This window comes from Pistacia vera, unplaced genomic scaffold, assembly GCF_008641045.1.
Source record: "Pistacia vera cultivar Batoury unplaced genomic scaffold, PisVer_v2 Contig397, whole genome shotgun sequence".
Taxonomy (NCBI): domain Eukaryota; kingdom Viridiplantae; phylum Streptophyta; class Magnoliopsida; order Sapindales; family Anacardiaceae; genus Pistacia; species Pistacia vera.
In genome coordinates, this window is record NW_022196220.1 from 225,525 (window position 1) to 249,168 (window position 23,644).

General features: G+C 31.6%; 2 protein-coding genes across 2 annotated transcripts; both read left to right on the top strand.

Annotated features, from left to right (window-relative positions):
* The first annotated feature begins 6,019 nt into the window (after nt 1-6,019).
* LOC116141271 (cationic peroxidase 1-like) lies at nt 6,020-7,645 on the top strand. Its single transcript, XM_031426794.1, has 4 exons — nt 6,020-6,232; nt 6,374-6,565; nt 7,008-7,173; nt 7,257-7,645. The coding sequence occupies exons 1-4, from the start codon at nt 6,020-6,022 to the stop codon at nt 7,643-7,645; spliced, it is 960 nt and encodes a 319-aa protein (XP_031282654.1).
* Nucleotides 7,646-9,973: 2,328 nt separating this feature from the next.
* On the top strand, nt 9,974-11,416 carry LOC116141272 (extensin-1-like). Its single transcript, XM_031426795.1, has one exon. The coding sequence runs from the start codon at nt 9,974-9,976 to the stop codon at nt 11,414-11,416; it is 1,443 nt and encodes a 480-aa protein (XP_031282655.1).
* The last annotated feature ends 12,228 nt before the right edge of the window (nt 11,417-23,644 follow it).

Here is a 23,644-nt window from a genome sequence, read left to right on the forward strand (position 1 = left end):
CAATACACTCCCAAAAATTATACTCAACTCTTTCTAACTTCAACCAAACTTCAATTAATCATCATACAATCAAAACCACTTCTCATGGCTAAATTATATTCATCAATAATCATCAAATTTATTAATAATTTATCAATTTTATCAACAATTCTCAAATCATAAGCATATACATGTATGTAAAATCTCTACATACTTGATTTCCCAAATCATAACTTGGGTGGGATTTACTTACCTTTGATATGAGCAATCCAACCCCTTTTATAATCTTCTTTGATCAAACTCTCTTCTTTTTAAATCCTATGAGCACAAACCATCAAAATTCAACACTTTAAAAATGAAAAATCACTTCTTAGTGCAAGGATCTTACCTAAAGTTGTTTGGGATTGAAAATCCACCAAAAAATACCCAAAATCTATGAATTCTTTTGAAAAAAAGTGAAGAAATTGAGAGGATTTGGAAGAGAAGCGGCGTGAAAATGGGTTGAAGAGTGGCTAGGGTTTCACTCTTCAATTCTTGATATAACATAAAAATATATATTAGTTTCCCATTTTGCCCTTGCACTTTCTTTAAAATTCCATCTATGTCCCTTAGTCAATTACAATAATGCCATAATATTTATTGCATTCTCCATGAAATTCTATCTCTTTTCACTCCCCACTTTTTCAACTAATTTTGAGTTAAAAGACCATTTTACACTTAATGCAAGTTTAAGGCATTTTCTTCACATTTTCTCAAAATAACTTTAGCAAAAATCAACTAAAGGTATAAGAGCATAAATTAAATTACGTACCTCCATGCGGGTGTTACAATTATAGAACAAACGGGTATTAAGAGTAGTTGTCAAGCATAATTAGGGGGAAATCTGTACCCTAACTTCATTAATATTGCAAAATTCTTCACATTATTTATTTGTTTAATTTAGTTATTTTTAATCTGTTACTTTTACACTCTAAGATTTCGTTTTCTCAAATAATGTGTAGGTAGTTTAGGTAATTACAAATATTTGCTTTGATCTCTGTGGGACGATACTCAAACTCATCACTTTATTACTTGAACACAACTAGTGCACTTGCTAAGGTTGATTTAGTCGCATCACTAACCTAGCTTTAAATCTAGGTGCCTCTACCCTTGGAATTCCCTCCTTTCTTTTGAATACCCATTTACATTTGACAACCCTACTGCCTTCAGGTTTCTTGATAAGAATCCAAGTCTTGTTCTTCATCAAGGACTTATACTCCTCTTGTATAGCTAACTTCCACTACTTAGACTCTCTACTCTTCATGGCTTCTTTAACTGTCATAGGTTCTTCTTTATCTCTTCAGCAACTTGGAATGCAAAAGCAACCATGTCAGCCTGTGAATATCTACTAGGCAGCTTAATTTCTCTCATTTGCCTATCTATAACCAACTGGTAGTTCTAGAGCTCATTTTCTTCATCATGAGCTAGATTATCCTCATTCTCCACTAAGGTAGGTTTCTCATCTTGGGATTGAAAGTCTTCTTGCTGATAATCCAGTTGCAAACCACCAAGATTATTAGTAGAAGTTTCATCATCCAATTCAAACCTAATGACTTCAGTTCTTTCACTAACTTCACCATCATTCTTACCCAACCCACCTAATTCTTCTTCATTAAACCTAACATCTCTACTGATTATACATCTTTTCTTAGCAATATCCCAACACTTATACCCTTTTACCCCATCAGGATAGCCTATGAAAATACACCTAATAGCCCTTTGGTATAACTTATTTGACTTGTCAAGCGCAAAAACAGTACAGCCAAAAACTCTTAGATTGCTATAGTCAACTAGATGTCCAGTCCATTTTTCAGTAGGTGTTTTGAACTTAATGGTTGAGGAAGGAATCCTATTAATCAAGAACACTGTTGTATGAGCAGCTTCTGCCCAGAATTTGGTAGGGAATTTGGCATAAGACAATAGACTTCTAACATTTTCCAGGATAGTCCTATTCATCCTCTCAGCTAGCCCATTTTCTTGAAGTGTATACCTAACTATCCTATGCCTTAGGATTCCATTATCCTTACACAGTTTATCAAACTCCTCATTAATGAATTATAACCCATTATCAATTCTTAATTTTCTAATTTTCTTCCCTTTCTGATTCTCAATCATAACTTTCCACTCTTTGAATTTGCTAAAGGCTTCTCCTTTGCTCTCCAAGAAGTATATCCACACTCTCCTAGAGTGATCATCTATGATGCTAATAAAGAATTTACAACCCCCCAATGATGGATATTTAGTTGGCCCCCACACATCATAAGGAATGTAGTCTATGATGGACTTAGAACAATGTTTTCCTACACTAAACCTAATCTTGCTCATCTTTCCATAAATACAATTATCACAAAAGGTTAGTTTCTCTATTTTGTCCCCTTCTAAGACCTTTTGCTTGCTCAACTCAACTAAACCCTTCTTATAACATGTCCCAACCTTCTATGACATAAAGAGGTCTTGTTAGACTTTTGGGATAGTGATACAACTACTGTTTCAGTGATGGTTTATCCATTTAGGACATACAGTCCATTCTTCTTCTCTCCCTTCATAATAACTAAGGACCCTTTAGTGATCTTAAGAACTCCACCTTGAGTCTTATAGCTATACCCATTTGAATCTAAGCTTCCTAAGAAAATTAAATTCTTTTTTAACTCTGGTATGTACCTAACCTCTATGAGTAATTTTGAACTGCCATCATGCAAGCTTAGTCTAACATCCCCAATTCCTAAGACTCTACATACAACATTATTACCCATCAAGACTTTTCCAGACTCTAACTTCTTAAAGTTCATCAAGAAACTTCTATTTAGAGGCATGTGAAATGTGCACCCTGAATCTAGAATCCACTCAGAATTTATTTCCCTTTCAGAAGCCACCAACACATCATAACTCTCGTACCCATCAGAAGCACCATCTACACTCCCACTAGTATTTCTTTCCCCTGATTTTTTCTTCCTATCAAGACAGTCCCTTTTGAAATGACCTTCCTTATGATAGTAAAAGCATTTTCTTACAAATTTCGACTTTGACTTTGATTTGCCCCTAAAATGCCTTTTCTTATGACTTTTCTTTTCAGATCTACCTCTCACATGTAGCCCCTCACCATCTAGTTTACCCTATTTCCTAAACTCAACATCTTTTGCAGTAATTGCTACCACAACCTCATCTAGCTTAAGAGTCTACCTACCATACTTCAAAGTATCGAAAAAATTTGCATACATTTTTGGCAAAGAGTTAATAAGAATGACAGCTTGATCCTCATCCTCAACCTTGACACTTAGACCATTTATATCCTGAACCAATTTCATGAAATCATTGATATTCTCTCCTAATGACTTATCCATTTTAAAACCAACCTGTTAGGAGATGATTTGGACAGGTATAAAGAATCTAACTTTTCCCAAACCCTATTGGTGTACTCATTTTCTTTACCTCTCTCAAAATTTTGTCTCCTAACTCAAGTATCAAGGTGCTATTGGCTTTGTCTAAGAGTTTTTTCTTTTCTTTCTCAGTTAAGGACTCTAGTAACCTATCCTCACCCTCTAAGGTAGCTGACAAACCATCTTTAACTAAAACATCTCTCATTTTCATCTTCCATAAACCATAATCATTGTCTCTAGTGAATTTCTCTACCTCAAACTTAGACATATCTAGGTTTTAAACCCTCACAGATACTAGGAGATGAAAGGCCCCAAAAATCAAGTCCTAGTCAAGAAAGCCCGTCCCTAGAAGTTTCAGATCTAACCCTACACGGTCACAAATTTGAACAATCTTAAACACCCAGACCTAATCTGGCTGATACCACTTGTTGAAACAAAAGACTATTTGAAAAAGTAAAATAGGAAACCCTAAGTTTCTAATCGAACAACGGCCACAACGATTAACAATGGAAATGAAAATAAGCATAAAGAAAATAAAGAACAAACAAGATTTATAGTGGTTCGGTAATCAATTTGATTATCTACATCCACTCTTTAGGACAATAAGGAAAGTGCACTATAAAGGATAATCTTATAGAGTTTTTGCTTCCCACTATACAAGAAGAAACCCCAAGATAAAACCCATTTGCTAATCACCCAAAAACTCACTTTTGCCTCACCTCTCATGCAGCCAAAATACACAATAGATTAGAGAATATATACACAAGAAAAGAAAGAGAACAGGTGTGTAACAACCAAAGATGCCACATCTCACCAAACCATTAGATGCATCTTGCGATCTCCAAGGCTCCACCTCAATCTTCATTGTAACAGATTTTCTTTCTCTATTAACCAAGATAGAAAAATTGAGAAGGAGATGACCCAAAAAGTGATTAGGTCTAAAAAGAGAAAAGATCACGAATGCCTCTTAACTATTCTTTAAATACCTTCTGACCACATGTATTAGCATTGACTCCACATAAGCACAAATTAGGTGCTACATCATCACAATTTTCTGCTCAAGGGTGTTGTGCAAAAGCTGGTTGCTTGGGCTGGGATTTTTCAGATTTTTGTAAAGGCACCCTTGCTTCTTTTTTGTTTCGAGTTGGGGCTGTGTTGTATAGGATTGTACATTTATTCTTTATAAAATTACCACTCAGCCAAAAGAAGTAGCTAGAAATAAACTTAAATTAATAAGAATTACTGCAGGTGAATAAACTTGAAGGTGGAAGAAGAAGAAGAAGAATTATTATTTTTATTACAACTATATCTCCACGTAAACTTGAAGATGGGTGAAAGACAAAAATAATAGAGCTAAAAATCACTTACCATTGTTTCATATGTCAGTCTATTTCACTGATGGGCCAGCAATCAGTCTGCTTGTTGTGTTCTACCTGACCCAAAATACAATATTCGGGCTTCAAACTTTTTGATAGATTAGCCGTAAACTGTTAGTGAAAACACCCTAATATTTTCTATGTACATGCATCCACGATTATAATTTATAAAAGATCAGTCTAACTCATCCAATCCAAAGGTAATTAAACAGTAATAAAATTAGAAATGTAGAATACGAGAAGCTAAAATCCAAGAGGGAAAACCTGACTTGGGAGGTGCAAGAATTGGGAGGAAGATGAATATAATCATCTTGAAAAGAATTTGGATTTTTTTGCTTAAAAAAATAAATAAATAGATAAAAATTCTGGTATTATTTTGAGGGGATCTTGTTCCCTATGATTAAATTCGATGTTTTCTTTTCTTAATAATATATCTCATTTTTAAGTTTTGCAAAATGTATATAGATAATCCCATACCACAAGTCTGCAAACATACAAATTGAAGTAAAGTGATTCGGCCAGCCTTTTCATTTATGCTAATCCATTTATTATGGGCTTAACTTGAAATTAGTTCAGTTCATCGTCTCGGACCCCTTAGAGTTATTAATTGAAATAAAGATGACGAAATAATCAATAGACTTATGGATATCTGTGACAAATTTAAACTTCCTTATGATTCAATAAATAAACATCTGAATTAATAGATAAAAAATGACAAATCTGATCTAGGTTGAGATAATAGTTTAATCTCATAGAAGAAGTAACAGGCATCCGCAAACGTGGGCAACATAACTAAATACTCAAAACTTCTGACTTTTTGTGGCTTCAGTTTCTATATTCTAGCTCATATTTTTCTTTTTAATCAAAGTCACCGAATAAAAAAGAGAGTAAACTCGTGCACCTAGCACTGCAACTTTAAACCAGCACGTACTAAGCTGCCCATTTGCTTAATTAATGATTTTTAAATACTATGTACTCAAAGTCTATGAATTAAGTGTAAAGAATCCCTCTAAACTCCTAGTTCAATGGAGTATTATACGCTCTATGGAGTGTGGACAAATTAATCAATTATGAAATCTAATTATAACTGTTGGATTCAGCCTGTGTTAGCATATTTATATGTAAACTACTTTATTTTTTATAATAAAAATATTCCTTCAATGGCTATAAATTTCAGGTCCAATCAACTTGCCAGTACAAGGAAGTAGTTTCTTCAATATATCAGTGTCCTCGTTTTTCTTATAACAAATGGCTTCTTTGATCTTCTCAGTTTTCATATTCCTGCTGGTGCTGAGTACGGGTTCTGCACAGCTGCTAGGCCTGCTATCATCTCTCCATTATGCTCTTTCATGCCCTGTAGCTATCCCTACAATCAAAGACTATGTAAGAGCTGCAGTGGCCAACGAGAGCCGCATGGGGGCCTCATTGATTCGCCTTCATTTCCATGATTGTTTTGTCAATGCAAGTCCTCTTACGCAACTTACCTCGATCTTAATATCATATATGTATATATGTTTGTGATTTTACAAGCATAAATATTTGCATGCATGCATGTGTGGTTTTAATTACTGATATCCTTATTGTATATGTGTAAATTAACAGGGTTGTGATGGCTCCGTATTGTTGGATGACACGGAGAGTTTCACAGGAGAGAAAACAGCATTTGGAAATGCAAATTCATTAAGAGGATTTGAGTTGATCGATAACATCAAAGCTAAACTTGAAGAAATCTGCCCTGGAATTGTCTCATGTTCAGACATCTTAACCCTAGCGGCTCGCGATGCCACTGTGGCTGTAAGAACCTTAATCTATTGCAAATATCATAATTTTTTCATTTACGAGACATCAGACATCCATTTCTTTTATTATATGAATCTTACTTTAATTGGTAGTTAATTCTTGAAAAAGAAAAGAAACATATTTTAACTTAAAATATTTGTATAACCACTACTGAATGACTTAATGATAAAAGAGCAAAAAGAGTTCTATGAACTATTGAGTTAGAGTTCTACGAATTCTTGAGTTCTAGTTCTCTCAAATACTAATATGAGTGATCATTGGGACTCTTATTCAACTGACAATTCCAGTGTCCCAAAAATTAGTTAAAGTGCCACAAATTGGCCTGAAACCTCCAATGATAAAAAAAAAAAATTTGTGTTATGGGATCGATTATTATTTCAACTCATCATTCTTTTAATTTTTGTGTCTTTATCTAATAATGTTATGAATTCATCAGTTGGGAGGCCCGACATGGACTGTACCATTAGGCAGAAAGGATTCAACTACTGCGAGTTTAAGTGATGCTAATTCCAATCTCCCTCCTCCATCCTCAAATCTGAGTGATCTTATAACCATATTCTCAAACAAGGGTTTTACCAAACAAGAAATGGTCACTCTCTCAGGTATAGAAAATGTCTATTCATAATTAATTATTTTTGAAATGTATAATTAATGGTTAATAATCATTAATTAATATCTATTGTAGGAGCTCATACTGTGGGTCTAGCAAGGTGCATTACCTTTAGGAGCCGTATCTACAACGAGACTAACATTGACCCCACCTACGCAGCTTCGAAGCAGGGAGTTTGCCCAAGTGCAGGCGGAGATAATAATCTAACTCCTCTTGATCAATCCACTACTTCTTTCGATAATGCTTATTTCACAGATTTGGTCAACTTGAAGGGCCTTTTACACTCCGACCAAGAACTCTTCAACAATGGCTCCACGGATTCTCAAGTGAAATCTTACAGCCTTAACCAAAAGGCTTTTTTCTCTGATTTCACGAATGCAATGGTAAAGATGGGAAACCTGGAATCACCTGCGGGATTCATTCAAGAAGTCAGAACCAACTGCAGGAAAATCAATGGCTCTTAACGCTAGAGGAAACAATACACTTACATTTATAATCTGCTTGGACAAGCTGGCCGAAGATGAATAAAATATTTGCTTTCATTTTCTCTTAATTTTTTCAGGATTTTGATCTTATTTTGTTTAACGTCTTTCTGTATTGCCTAGAGCTTAGCGAGGCCAACTTTAAGCTATTACATTTTACATAATGTTGTATTACTTAAGTTCTATTTATTAATAATAGATGGGTCTACTTGTTTGTTGGCTGGACCTGGACATGGACATGGCCTACATAAAGTTATGTTCTTCTTTTATATTATCAAACATAAAACATGGTACTGTAAATTAGGGTCTCAACTCAAGAATTGAAAATTTCTTGATATGTAAGATGATGAATTGCTGCTTGAGGTCATCAATTACTTGGCGGCTTTTATTGTACACATGATTGTTAATTACTATTTACCAGATAAAATCAAGATACTCTCCATGTTGCTGTTTTATATGATAATTGATATGCTTTTATTATTTGAATTAAGATTATTATAAACATTGCATGTATCAAGTTTCGGTGCCTCGCTGTCTGATTAACTGGGAAACTGATAAAATGCATAACTCATTACGATCATATAAATAATATATGTATGATCAGTTGACTACTTCAGTCTTCGGGTTTTAACTTATTGAGTTGATGTTTGACACGCAATTGGCCAATCGTAGTTTGATTAATAATCTAACACGCAATTAGAATATTTTATGAAGAGGGAAAACTAATTAGTTAAATTAGTGGTTAGATAATTAATTTTTTTTTTTTATTATTATTAATGTTGTAACAAAAATCTGTAATAATTAAAGATATCCAATCGACCACAATGAGACTGGATAAGATGTGCCCGTTATTAACGGAAATCAAAAAATATATGAAAATAAATTGAGTAATAAGAGTGCAAGATAGTTTTTTAAAGTGTTCTGATGAATTAGAACCAAACATATATCCACTGAGGGCTACAAGAGAAGTGTTACAGAGGTGCGCTGATGATGATTTAGCAAGTTGAGATAGCTTTTTTTTTGAAGTAGCTTCTCAAGCGTTTGACACTAGGTGAGGGCAGGTAGATTACGGTGTAGATTATACATATAATCTCCCGTGATCCAGATTTGAGTCAGTTATTGCCCATGTTTAAGTCAAAACAACCATACTTAGGGATTGGTAAGCTCATTGGTTAAGCTATCCGCTAACCAAACGACACATGGGTGATCCTAGTTGCTCGATCTTGGCATGGTTCTTGAACAGTTGGCACGAATCGGGCCCGCAGGACAGTTACGCACAGCAATTAACATATGAATTCGAATTTCGATCAAACATTATTAATATAGATGTATTAAAATTTATTAAATTTGAATAAATTAGATTGGATAATTTATTAATTAATTGCTCAAATACTGTGGGTAAAATCATATGTAAGATATTTACATTACACAGAAATTTAATTATAAATAGAAATAAAAAAAATGATCATCTGAACAACTTTTTGTTCGTTAGCGAATATTGAATTTGTTTACAGCTATACTTGTCTTCTGTAAAGTACTTGTGTTCATTCTAAATATTTGATAATTGAGAATGAAACCTAACATGAAATCAGCTTTTACCACCATGCATGATTACATAGCGGCTGCGGAAGAAACGACATTTCTTAGGCATTACCCTTCAGACATTAGTAGACAAATATTTCTGTCATTCCTCTTATTTAACTCATGTTCTAAACCTAATCCTAAAATTTATAATTTCAATAATTGATTAAACACTTCTGGAAACCTATTCAATATTATTTGCATCACATGGGTTCACACTCACTCTAATTTAGATATGCAAACTATAATAATTCAAGTTTCATGCATAATTGAAAATTCTTCAATTTGGTTCATTTTTTTTGTGCAACTTGCTAGTTGATACGTTATATTTCTAAGGCAATTTGATGATATATAGATATTCATTGAGGGCATAAATTAATAATAATTGATTCAGACCCTCCATGAGCTTGCGCTGTGGAAACTTGAAAGTCTTTAAGCACGTGTGTAATATATACATTAGGGATTTAGGGTAGAGGTGCTAGTTATTCACGAACCTAATAAAGTGGTAAAATGATATTGACATCATGTGCACCTCAATTAGGAACAAATTAATATAGATTTTAGATTATTCATCAGTCAGTAAAAAATTACTTAATTAGCAAATTGTCCATTAAATATAAAAGTAGATTAGTTGAGACTGACCTAAAACTACTACAAATAGAGCCCATCTTCAAAGCCATTTCATGCCATCACTAGCTACACAGTGCAAGTGCTCCAACATATCTGAAAATGGCTTACCCATACTATTCTCCCCCACCACCATCACCCCCTTCTCCTCCATGTAACCCTGTCACGGCAGCACCGCCTCCACCAAAACACCACCACCATCATCATCACCATAAACATCCCAATTCACCACCACCTCAACATCATCATGTCTATCCACATCCACCTCCTCCTCCTCCTCCTGCTCCACGCCACCCTTACCCTCACCCAAAATCACCTCAACCTCCAACTCCTTACCACCATGATCATCCAACTTCACCACCTCCACACTCCACACCACCGCCTCCAGGGAAGGGTCCACTTACTCCACCAGAATCACCTCCATATACACCACCATCACATTACACGCATCCACCAAATTCACCTCCATATACACCACCATCACAAGATTACACGCCTCCACCAAATTCACCTCCATATACACCACCCTCACAAGATTACACGCCTCCACCAAAACCATCTCCATACACACCACCGTCACACGATTACACGCCTCCACCAAAACCATCTCCATACACACCACCGTCACACGATTACACGCCTCCACCAAAACCATCTCCATACACACCACCGTCACACGATTGCACGCCTCCACCAAAACCATCTCCATACACACCACCGTCACACGATTGCACGCCTCCACCAAAACCATCTCCATACACACCACCGTCACACGATTACACGCCTCCACCAAAACCATCTCCATACACACCACCTTCACACGATTACACGCCTCCACCAAAATGGTCTCCAAACTCACCACCATCTCATAATTACACGCCTCCACCAAACTCATCTCCAAATACACCACCAACTCATAATTACAATCCTCCACCAAAATCATCTCCAAACACACCACCATCTCATAATCACACGGCTCCACCAAACTCATCTCCAAAGACACCACCATCACATTATTACACGCCTCCACCAAAACCATCTCCATACACACCACCTTCACCAAAAGTACCATCTCCATATACACCACCTTCACTTTACACGCCACCACCAAATCAGGGCAATACCCCGCCTATTTTCGGGTCACCACCACCACCTTTTGGAGCAGTTCCGCCGTCATCAGACATTGTGTCACCACCGCCAGGCGGCAACCATACCACTGTTATAGCTGTGTGTGCCTCTCTTGGTGGCGTCTTCTTCATTGCATTTCTCTTGGTTGGTCTCTTCTGCTTAGCTAAGAAGAAAAAGCCAGTGATGGTTCCTGCAGCTGCTCCTGCTTGTATTGAAGAACATGAGGAAATTTATGAGACAATCGCTACAGGTCCAAGTGGAGATCAAGTTGTGACAGTTTCAGTCGAGGATGATGTGCGAATTCATGAAGCTACAGGCGGTACTGGCGTTGTTGGTTCCCATTATGGAGCTCCCGGTGGTCCTCCTCCTCAACCGGGGCTCGAGGGAGGTCCTTCTTACCGTCAAAGTTATTACTGAAACTGCTAAGATTACCAATCTAATTCACATTCAAGACCAAATAATAGTTGCTTATGCCCATATATATTTGGGCGGTCGAATATTGTTTTGTAATAAGTTTCGTAAGTATTTAATTTAATTGATTGTGTGCATTGTGTTTGTTCATCTCAATCAATAAAGTTCTACGTTAAGATTCGGTGTATATATTTATATTATATTACACTGAACAAGCAAAGGCCAACTTTTAAGTTGACTCACGGAGCTAAAATAATCAGCTGTTATACTCGTATTATACTCGATTTAAGTTATGAAAGTATAAATCTTGTGACATGTGTGGACTATATATATATATATACAGCAGTTCCAAAAATAACTAAGTGCTGAAGTTGGCAACAAATGAGGTTGTTCTGAGATGAAGAAAGACCATGAAATAAAGTGTCGCTTATTTGTTGTATATAGTATTAACATGATTTGTCTAAATATAGGGTCATTGAGACAAAGGATACAGCTAACTTGTAATTTCCTTCAAATAAAATCATCAACTCGGGCTTTATCTGGGCGGAGTTAGAGGACGCAGAAAGTTAATAATTAACCCCAACACCATCAAAAGGCTTATTCGATAAATATATAAATCAATAGTTGACCTAGAAGTTTTTTTTTTTTTTGGAGGGGGGTGGGGGTGGGAAGAAGGGAATCAACTGAGACAATTTTATTTCCTAAAGAGAAACCATCCAAGATTCTCAAGTTCGAGCGCTGGGGCTCAAGAAATATTACTAGATAAATTATTATAGTTTAGAATTAAATTGTGAGTTAAAAGACATAGATCCTGTATATACAAGTGGTTCAGGTCATAAAATAACACCGGTAATATATCTTTTAATCTAACAATATCATGTTTGAGTGTTAAGTAATAAAAGATTCTGATAATCGATCAATACCAATAATGATTATTATAGATAATATAGGGGTAATTTAATTACCATTTGAAAGAGTGTTATTTTTTTATTACCGAGTAATCTACTATTTATACTGATTTTACTCTTAATTAATAAACATTTTGGATATAAATGCTCTCATATGTTTTCTAAATAATAAATAACCCAAATGTGCAAAATCACTTATGTAACCTCATAAATTAATTTTTTGGATAGAAATACCCTCATTATTTACACGAATAATACCCAAAATAACCCCAACCACCCAAGACGACTATTGATCGTCAACCACCACCGCCGGCTTGCGTTGATAGTCGCGAGAATAGTGTATGACCAGCCAAATCTGACTGGTCATATTCGACAGTCATCTTGAGTGGTTGGAAGTATTTTGTTACATTTTAAACTTTTGTTGTTGGGCTATTTTAGCTAAATTATCAAATGGAGGGAGTTAAAAGCAATACTCTTAATAATAATAATATAACATTATTATTAAAAAGGAAAGGCAATTCAGTAAAAAACCCTCCGATAATATTTTATTCCTCCCAACCAAATATATTAATTATTTATACTCACCAATCTAACCAAAATTATTAATATAATATTTCTCATTAATCTTTAAGATAATCTATCTCAATGATAATCCTATATTTTCAGTAATAAAAAATTTCCCAAACCAAACGCTAACTGTAATGTTTCTGAAATACAAAATTATGATGTTTTTGAAATACAAAATTCATATGTTGTCAATGATAAGCCGTTAGAATTATAACACCTAAAAAATAAATGCTTAGGGTTTCTATAATTTGAAAAAATTCAAAGGATTATTGTTATTAACTCTTAAAGTGTAATAAAAATAAAAAATAAAATAAACTTTATAGACTAGTAACCAGGTAGAATTATTGCTTTGTTCTAGACTTCTAGCACGAACTTAAATTAGTGTATATCTCTGAGTTGGGCTGTTTTTTGTTTATCAGTTAGTCCAACCCTATCGGATTCTTTTTGGGCCCAAACCTTTGTGTCTGAATCCACCTTATTCATTGTTGTGCGATTGTCCTTACCCTTACAAATGTGTGCCGGAACACATATGTTCTCCACGTTACAAATGTTAAGAGTTAGTATTATTTGTAAAACTCGTTTTTAAATAATTTAATTTTAGAATATTTAAATTTAAATTATAATATTTAATTCAAAATTACCATTTCTTTTAATCCCTGTTAAAAATCATTTTTTGCCAATTACAGTGTTATATCAATATCATTTTCTCTCCTCTTTTTATACTTTCACAGCCAAGCAATGGCAAAATCACTGTGTCATAGCTTGGCTATGCAACACGTCATTGTCATAAAATCAGGCGTCACGTCGAGGCCACATGGTTGTTGGTCGATCGGTCACACCCATCCCCAACTAGGGCTGTAAAGGAGCCAAGCCGAGTCAAGTTTTCGACTTATCAAACTCGGCTCGTTTGCTACAGGATCGAGCTCGAGCCTGTCAAGTTAGAAAAAAGGGACTCAAACTCGAGCTCGATCAAGTTCGAGTTGAGTTTGAGCTGACTCGACTTCATCTTCATCATCTGCATCTTTATTGCCATCATCTTCATCATCTACATGACTGCATCATCTGCATATCTTTATCTTTATCTTCATCTTTATCTCCATCATCTTCATCTTTATCTTCATCTCATCTTCATCTTCATTTTCGTCTCCATCTCATCTTCATCTTGCAAAACATCATGATTTACGCTGCTTCCATCTCCATCTTCTTCTTCTTCATCTTCGTCTTCGTCTTCTTCATCAACACAACCTTATTTTGATTTTGATTTTTTATTATGAAAATTTGCAAGAACAAATTTAGGGGTTAGGGTTTGTTGATTTGGGAAATCTGATTTGGGGGTTTAATTTTATGTTTTAGAACTAATTACATTGGGGGCTTAAATGTCATTTTTACAAATTTTTAAAACTAAAGAATAAAGATTACACTTCAATCCCCACAATTTATAAAATATAACGAATAGAACCCTGCTTAGCAAAGCCACATCAGGCTCGCGAGCCTATGAGCCGAGCCTCCCCATGTTCGAACTCGACTTATTTTATACAGCAAGCTCGAGCCGAGTTGACTTGGTTAATCATGAGCCAAGTCATAAATGAGCTTCAGACGAGCCGAGTCGAGCCGACTAGCGAGCCGCTTGGCTCGTCTGACAGCCCTATCTCCAACACCACTAGCCAACCACCTTTCCAAACACCTAACCACCACAAAACAAGGATGTACCCAACAAAACACCACACATTAACCGATAATTTCTAAAAACATAAGGTATTTATAGAAATGATCTTATTTTATAAAGATAACAATCATAATACCATTTTGTTTTTTGTAACCAGGGTATTTGAGTCAATTTGTACATATTTCAATTAATTTCTAAGATTTATTGAACATTTTGTAAGCCCAAAAGGCCACTCTTTGACCATCAAACCAACCATTTGGGGTTAAAAAAAGAGAGTAATGCTACACTTATAAAAAAAATTTACAAAGATCTTCATACAAAATGATGTGATAAAAAATGAATAGAAGTGTGAATTTAATGAGTTTGACTTTTTATTTCACTCTTCCATTTATATTTTGCCATCTCACTTTGTATGAAAATCTTTGTAAGATTTATTTATAAGTATAGTATTATTGGAAAAAAAAAACATATTACCATTTTATTGTCGACCATTATCATGATACAGTTCTCCTATAATGTTATAGGATTGTAATTCATAGCTAATAATATAGAACCATGAAGATGATATAAAATCCTCTGGTTCTCGTGTTTAATTTTGTTTCATTTGAAAATGCTAACTTAATAAGTGAAGAGGATTTATAATAACAGTAGCGTTTCATGTTTTCTAACAGAAATCTTACTATTTTCTGACTTTCAGAGGTTGACGAACGGAGCAGAGCACGTGATGACATCTTTACCGGCATGCTTGTTTAATACCAAGGTCACCAGGTGATTCACATTTCATGAATATGATTGATATTTTTAAGATAGTATATTATTTTAATATACTCTATTTCATTATAAAATAGTATATTTTTTCTTTAGCGGCCGTCCGTGTTTAGACTCTTGGACACTTGATTCTTTTAAAAAGGAGTAAACAACTTTTTCCATCTAAATAATTGTTTAGTGCAACTGTTTCATCCTGACTTATTATCCAAAGTATATATTCTATTATCAATTCCGAACCTCACATCAGCATTATTCTCTTTTTTAATTATCAATCACTAAAACCTTTCAAACCCTACTTTTATCGATCCCATCAATCATTGACAATTGAACGATTAAGGTTTAGACAGTTACCTATTTTAAGTCAAATTCTGATCAATTCTATCCACCAAATCCAATATTTTATCATCAAAAGACTCATCGATTTTTTTTTTAAAAGTTTCAATAGTCTTAACCTGAGTTTGCTTTATGTTCGTTATCAAAATATAAATTTAAATAATAAAATAATATCTTAAATATCTTAAATTGAGAAAATATCATAGAATCTTTGAGTGGGAAAAAGTAGATAACCCTTTAAAAAGTGATAAAATTGTTAATTTCATATTGAAAAGACATTATCGGCTCGGGTGATCATGGAGTATTAGTTACTTAATGCTTTACTCTGATACGTGAAGACATATGTAATAATATTTTAAATAAAACACTTATTTATCTAGAAGGTTGTGTCAATCATCGACTGGCGGAATATCAGAATTTGATCAAATTAAGTCAACTCAAGAAGTAGAGAGTTTAAGGACGTCGGGACATGATAGAAGTTGAAAAAATAATTATATGGATGATTTTATGGCCAATTCATATTGTTGTTATCTATTACTATGATTATAAAGACTAATTACTCCCACTACTCAACTTCATAGAAACAACCACTGGATTATATTGAATGAGAAAGTGATTGTGATCCACAAAATTTTTTGGCCATTAATTCTAACTTTAAATCATTTACAAGTATAATATATCCAAAAATCTGGAAGAAAAAAAAAAAAAAAAGAAAAAAAAAGGGGGAAAAATAAAACTTCATAATTATTATACAAACTAGACATTGGGCTGCGTGTTATTTGGATATCTTTGTTTAATATTTTGAAATAGGTTGTAAATAAATTTATTCTAAGAAAATAAACTCATTAGATTAAGATAAAATAATTGTGACATTATACACATTTTAAAGTAAATATAAATTTTATATATATATACAAAGTTAGGTTAAAATAAAATTAATAATTATATCTATATAATTATTAATATCAATTATAGGTATATATCATTAAATAATTCATCTAACTTGAGAAAATCACCTGAATATTATATGATATAATTATATTTTCAGGATCATCATCTTATATCATTAATATTATTTTTACAGACATATCTTTAATATTCAATGACAGTTTTTTTGCAATGAATCATGTATGATATTTAAGATCACCTAAATATTATTAATATCAACTATTTAAACTTAAAATTTATACTGAGTTTTCGCAATATCTGTAACTTATATTTCTTTTTAAGTTGCGTTGCACAGGTATGTTTATTATATATTTTTTTTACATTATTATTGGTTTTTTTGTGTGTTTAAATATATATTTTCTATATTGAAATTCATTTTATATTGAATTGATAATTAAAAAATTAATAAATAAAATATCCACAAAATGAACTCAAAGTCTATATCATCATGTTTCTTCTCAAATATGTTAATATTTGAAATTCGTAACCAAAGTTTAAAATTTTATCAAGAAAAGCAAAAAAAATTTGCAGGATAACCCACTAGGTATTATTGATAAGTCTATAAATCAATCAAAAAAAAAAAAAAAAAAACATTGCTGAAAAATGTAAACTTTTAAGCAAGAGACTTGCAGAGCCAAAAGAAAAAACTAATTTTGATTGTTGAGAACAAAAAATGAATTATTTTTTTATCAATATTTTAGAAATTAAAAAAAAAATTAAGAATGTTAAGAAGATAACTCATATAGAAAGCAACAACAACTCCAATAGTATAATCTCAAGGAAACTTAATTGAAATATTGAATAAGTCATGAAGATAAAGGTCTTATGATACAAATATATTTACTGCAATTAGAATTGACCACCACTTGTAGCAAAGAAAACATTGGATGATAGCATCCTAAAGAAATATGATGGTTGTAAAAGCCACAAAATCCACAATTTAAACAATAAAATAAATCCAAAAATCAACAAAAAGAGATAGAACAAATACAACAAAACTATATATCAATATTTGTTTTCCTTTGTTATCACTAAAATTAAATTTATTTTATATGTGTGATGATAAAATAAATGATTCGACAGTAGGTCTATAATTATCCTAATTCATCGTATAATATATCAAATTAAAGCCTTATCTTTCTAGTTTCCAAAGATTTAAACCGCTCATCAATTGGATTTTTATTGAGCAAGTTATGACTAATTTACTACTGACTATTCAGTGAAAATCGAGAAATAGGGGAAACCAAAATGTGTGTGATAATAAAAGGAATGGTTAGATAATAGGGCTACAGTTAACCAAATTAAGCGCATAATATATCAAATTAAAGCCCTATCTGTCTAGTTTCTAGAAATTCAAACATCTTATCAATTGGATTTTTATTGAGCAATTTATAGTCAATTTACTACTAATTGTTCAGTGAAAACCGATATATGTGTGATGATAAATTGAATGGTTCGATATGTTAAGCAAGAGACTTAGTCCACTCTCAACACAACAGACTTATCGCCAACGGCTTCAATATCTGCAACAACCTTATCGACTCTAACAACTTGATTCCATTTTAAACTCTGCTTCCGCATATCTTGTACTTGATATCTATTACTTATTTCAAATGTATTCTTATCATTGTAAGTATAACAACCTGAGTTGTATAAATAAACTAATACACGGACTGGTTTGGTATTGAGGCCAGAAACCTTTTTTCATATCTTATTTCTTTCATGGTATCAGAGCCACTCTGCTCACGCACGTCTACACTGATCCTTTAATTTTTTTTAATTTTTTTTTACCTCATCTAAATGGCTGCCTCATCCTCTATCAACTTTACCTTATCGGCTCCAACAACTTGATTCCATTTTAAACTCTGTTTCTGCATATCTTGTACTTGATATCTATTGCTTATTTCAAATGTATTCTTATCATTGTAACCTGAGCTGTATAAATAAACTAATACACAGACTGGTTTGGTATTGAGGTCAGAACCCTTTTTCATATTTCATTTCTTTCACGGTAGTGGGGCTACAATTATCAAAATTAAGCATATAATATATTAAATTAAAGCCATATCTGTCTAGTTTCTAAATATTTAAATCTCTCATCAATTGGATTTTTATTGAAAAAGTTATGATCAATTTACTATTAACTATTTAATGGAAATTGAAATGTGTGTAATGATAAAATGAATTGTTCAAAAGTAGGACTACAATTATCCAAATTAAGTATATAATATATCAAATTAAAGCTCTGTCTGTCTAGTTTTTAAATATCCAATCCTCACATCAATTGGATTTTTATTGAGCAAGTTATAGTCAATTTACTACTGATTGTTTAGTAAAAACTGAAATGCGTGTGATGAAAAACTGAAATGCGTGTGATGATAAAATGAATGATTTACTTAACCCAAATTTAAGGGATTATCATATTAGGATTGACAAGAAATATTTCAAATAACACCTATTAATTGGAAAATGGTATCAACCAAAATTAATTCATTTAAAATATATACTCGCACATCAGCAGGACATAAACAATTACTCATTCATATAACAAATTAAAATATACGAATATTTTTATAGAAAACATATTCAACACAAATGAACTGTTTCTACTAATATAGATATGACACATACTCATAGTTCGGTTGACAGTAAGATCATCCTCGATTTGATCTTAGTAAAGTAAATGAACATTTCCTTGAAAACAAATATAACAAAATTTAATCAATCTTTTTGTTAAGATTATTAAGGAATAATTATTCATTCGTATAACAACTATTACCTGAAAACGAAATCAATAAAAGTTAATTAACCTTCTTATTAAAATTGTTAAGGAATACATTTACCATTCAGCAGGACTAACACAATTAATTATTCAAATAGATTGACCAGACAAAAACAATCATTCAACCAAATAATAACCATTAAAATAGTTAAAAGATATACTTACAATTTCTTAATAAAATAATTAGAAGGTATACTTATAGTTCAAAAGAACGAATCAAAATAACAACTCATTTGATAATGTCAATCGGACCTCATTCCTTTAGTCTATGTCAATTCATAAATCTTTGACTTGTAAACAACAACAAAAACATAAATAAATAAGAAATCATCGATTAACAAAATCATGAAGAACAGGTGTATTATTGATACAAACTAACATGACTTATAAACAATTAACAAAAAACCAGACGTATTATTGACACCAACTAATATATTGCGATAATACACAATTGAACATACGCCCCTTTTATGATATTTTATTTAGACCTTTCGAATGCCAACACAATTAAATACAAATTGAATACGAAGAAAAGTTTGCAATGTCAATACAATGTACCTATATAATTATAAATAAACATGTATGCTTTTACTACCAATGTAATGCACCTATGTAATGCAATCTTTATGTCTATTTGTTTAGACTTTGGAATATCAATGCAGTAATTACTATTATCTACATCATCACCAATAAAATTCAACTACATCACAATCACAAATCTAAGGTGTCATTATGGTTAGACATTTAGAATGTCAATACAATGCACCTAGATAATTAGTATTATTATTAATTATTAATACAATCAATGCAATACACTTATATAATCTAATCTTTATGTATATTTATTTAGACTTTGGAATACCAATGCAATAACTAATATTGTCTGCATCATCACCAATAAAATTCAATCAGATAGCAATCACAAATTTAAAATGTCATTATAATTAGATATTTAGAATACTAATGCAATGCACCTGTATTATTATTATTATTATTAATTATTACTACATATCCTATTTTTTTAATTCATTAATAATTATAGATAGAGCAATAAATATCAACCTAACGAGTTAAAATAGAACAATTTAATTGACTTATCAATCCAATGTATCAAAATAGAATAATTCTAGGGCTTCTAAAATATGTCACGTGTCGAGTAATCCATAGTTGATTTTCTTTTTAAAAGGAGTAAACAACTTTTCCATCTAAATAATTGTTATCTACTTTTTCCATCTAAATAATTGTTTATAACTGTTTCATCCTGACTTATTATCCAGTATAATTCTATTATCAATTCCGAACCTCACATACATTATTCTCTTTTTAATTATCAATTACTAAAATTTAAAACCTTACTCCATCGATCCCACATCATTAACAATCGGATTAAGGTTTAACAGTTACCTTTTTAAGTCAAATTCTGATCAATTTATCATCAAATCCTAATATTTATCACCAAAAGACTTCGATTTTTTTTTTAAAAGTTTCAATAGTCTTACACCGAGTTTGCTTTATTCGTTATCAAAATATAAATATAAATAATAATAATGTTTTAAATACTTAAATTGAGAAAATATCATAGAATCTTTGAGTGGAAAAAGTAGATAACCCTTTAAAAAGTGATAAATTATAATTTCATATTGAAAAGACATTATCGGCTCGGGTGATCATGGAGTTTAGTTACTTAATGCTTTACTCTGATACGTGAGACATATGTATAAATTTTAAAATAAAACACTTATTTATCTAGAAGGTTGTGTCAATCATCGACTGGCGGAATATCAGATTTGATCAAATTAAGTCAACTCAAGAAGTAGAGTTTAAGGACGTCGGGACATGATAGAAGTTGAAAAAATAATTAATGGATGATTTTATGCCAATTCATATTGTTGTTATCTATTACTATGATTATAAAGACTAATACTCCCACTACTCAACTTCATAGAAACACCACTGATTATATGAATGAGAAAGTGATTTGATCCACAATTTTTGTGGCCATTAATTCTAACTTTAAATCATTTACAAGTATAATATATCAAAAAATCTGAAGAAAAAAAAAAAGAAAAAAAGGGGGAAAATAAACTTCATAATATTATACAAACAGACATTGGCTGCGTGTTATTTGGATACTTTGTTTAATATTTTAAATATTGTAAATAAATTTATTCTAAAAAATAACATATGATTAGATAATAATTGTGACTTATACACATTTTAAAGTAAATATAATTTTATATATATATATAGTTGGGTTATAAATAAAATAATAATTATATCTATATAATTATTAATATCAATTATAGGTATATATCATTATATTCATCTAACTTGAGAAAATCACTGAATATTATATGATTAATTATATTTTCAGGATCATCACCTTATATTATATATATTTTTGCACGCATGTCTTTAATATTAATAACAGTTTTTTTGTAATGAATCATGTATGATATTTAAGATCACCAATATTATAATATCAACTATTAAACTTAAAATTTACCTGAGTTTTCGCAATTTCTGTAACTTATATTCTTTAAGTTGCGTTGCGCAGGTATGTTATTAATATTTTTTTACATTATTATTGGTTTTTTTTGTGTTTTAAATATTATTTTCTATATTGAATTCATTTTATATTGAATTGATAATTAAAAAATCAATAAATAAAATATCCACAAAATGAACTCAAAGTCTATATCATCATATTTCTCTCAAATATGTTATATTTGAAATTCGTAACCAAAGTTTAAAATTTTATCAGAAAAAGCAAAAAAATTGCAGATAACCCACTAGGTATTATTGATAAGTCTATAAATCAATCAAAAAAAAAAAACATTGCTGAAAAATGTAACTTTAAGCAAGAGACTTGCAGAGCAAAAAAAAACTATTTTGATTGTGAGAACAAAAAATGAATTATTTTTTATCATTATTTTAGAAATAAAAAAAAAAATTAGAATGTTGAGAAGAGAACTCATAGAAGCAGCAAACAACTCCATATAATCTCAAGGAAACTAATTGAATATTGAATAAGTCATGAAGATAAAGGTCTTGTGATACAAATTATTTACTGCAATTAGAATTGACCACCACTTTAGCAAAGAAAACATTGGATGATAGCATCCTAAGAAATATGATGTTGTAAAAGCCACAAAATCCACAATTAAACAATAAAATAAATCCAAAAATCAACAAAAAGAAATATAACAAATCAAAAACTATATATCAATATTTGTTTTCCTTTGTTATCACTAAAATTAATTTTTTTATGTGTGGATGATAAAATAAATGATTCGACAGTAGGTCTATAATTATCTTAATTCATCGTATAATATATCAAATTAAAGCCTATCTTTCTAGTTTCAAAGATTTAAACCGCTCATCAATTGGATTTTATTGAGCAAGTTATGACTTTTACTGAACTATTCAGTGAAAATCGAAGAATAGGGGAAACCAAAATGTGTGTGATAATAAAAGGAATTGTTAGATAGTAGGGTACATTAACCAAATTAAGCACAATATATCAAATTAAACCCTATCTGTCTAGTTTCTAGAAATTCAAATCTTCATCAATTGGATTTTTATTGAGCATTTTAGTACAATTTACTACTAATGTTCAGTGAAAACCGATATTGTGTTGAGATAAATTGAATGGTTCGTTATATTAACATTGAAATACAAAATTATGATGTTTTTGAAATACAAAATTCATATGTTGTCAATGATAAGCCGTTAGAATTATAACACCTAAAAAATAAATGCTTAGGGTTTCTATAATTTGAAAAAATTCAAAGGATTATTGTTATTAACTCTTAAAGTGTAATAAAAATAAAAAATAAAATAAACTTTATAGACTAGTAACCAGGTAGAATTATTGCTTTGTTCTAGACTTCTAGCACGAACTTAAATTAGTGTATATCTCTGAGTTGGGCTGTTTTTTGTTTATCAGTTAGTCCAACCCTGTCGGATTCTTTTTGGGCCCAAACCTTTGTGTCTGAATCCACCTTATTCATTGTTGTGCGATTGTCCTTACCCTTACAAATGTGTGCCGGAACACATATGTTCTCCACGTTACAAATGTTAAGAGTTAGTATTATTTGTAAAACTGGTTTTTAAATAATTTAATTTTAGAATATTTAAATTTAAATTATAATATTTAATTCAAAATTACCATTTCTTTTAATCCTCTGTTAAAAATCATTTTTGCCAATTACAGTGTTATATCAAATATCCTTTTCTCTCCTCTTTTTATACTTTCACAG

Bases quoted from the DNA above. Each gene is read 5' to 3' on its own strand.
- LOC116141272 (XM_031426795.1), top strand. From the start codon at position 9,974: ATGGCTTACCCATACTATTCTCCCCCACCACCATCACCCCCTTCTCCT.
- LOC116141271 (XM_031426794.1), top strand. From the start codon at position 6,020: ATGGCTTCTTTGATCTTCTCAGTTTTCATATTCCTGCTGGTGCTGAGT. The intron at 6,566-7,007 runs GTAAGAACCTTA...TGAATTCATCAG, and splicing joins CTCGCGATGCCACTGTGGCT to TTGGGAGGCCCGACATGGAC. The intron at 7,174-7,256 runs GTATAGAAAATG...TATCTATTGTAG, and splicing joins AGAAATGGTCACTCTCTCAG to GAGCTCATACTGTGGGTCTA.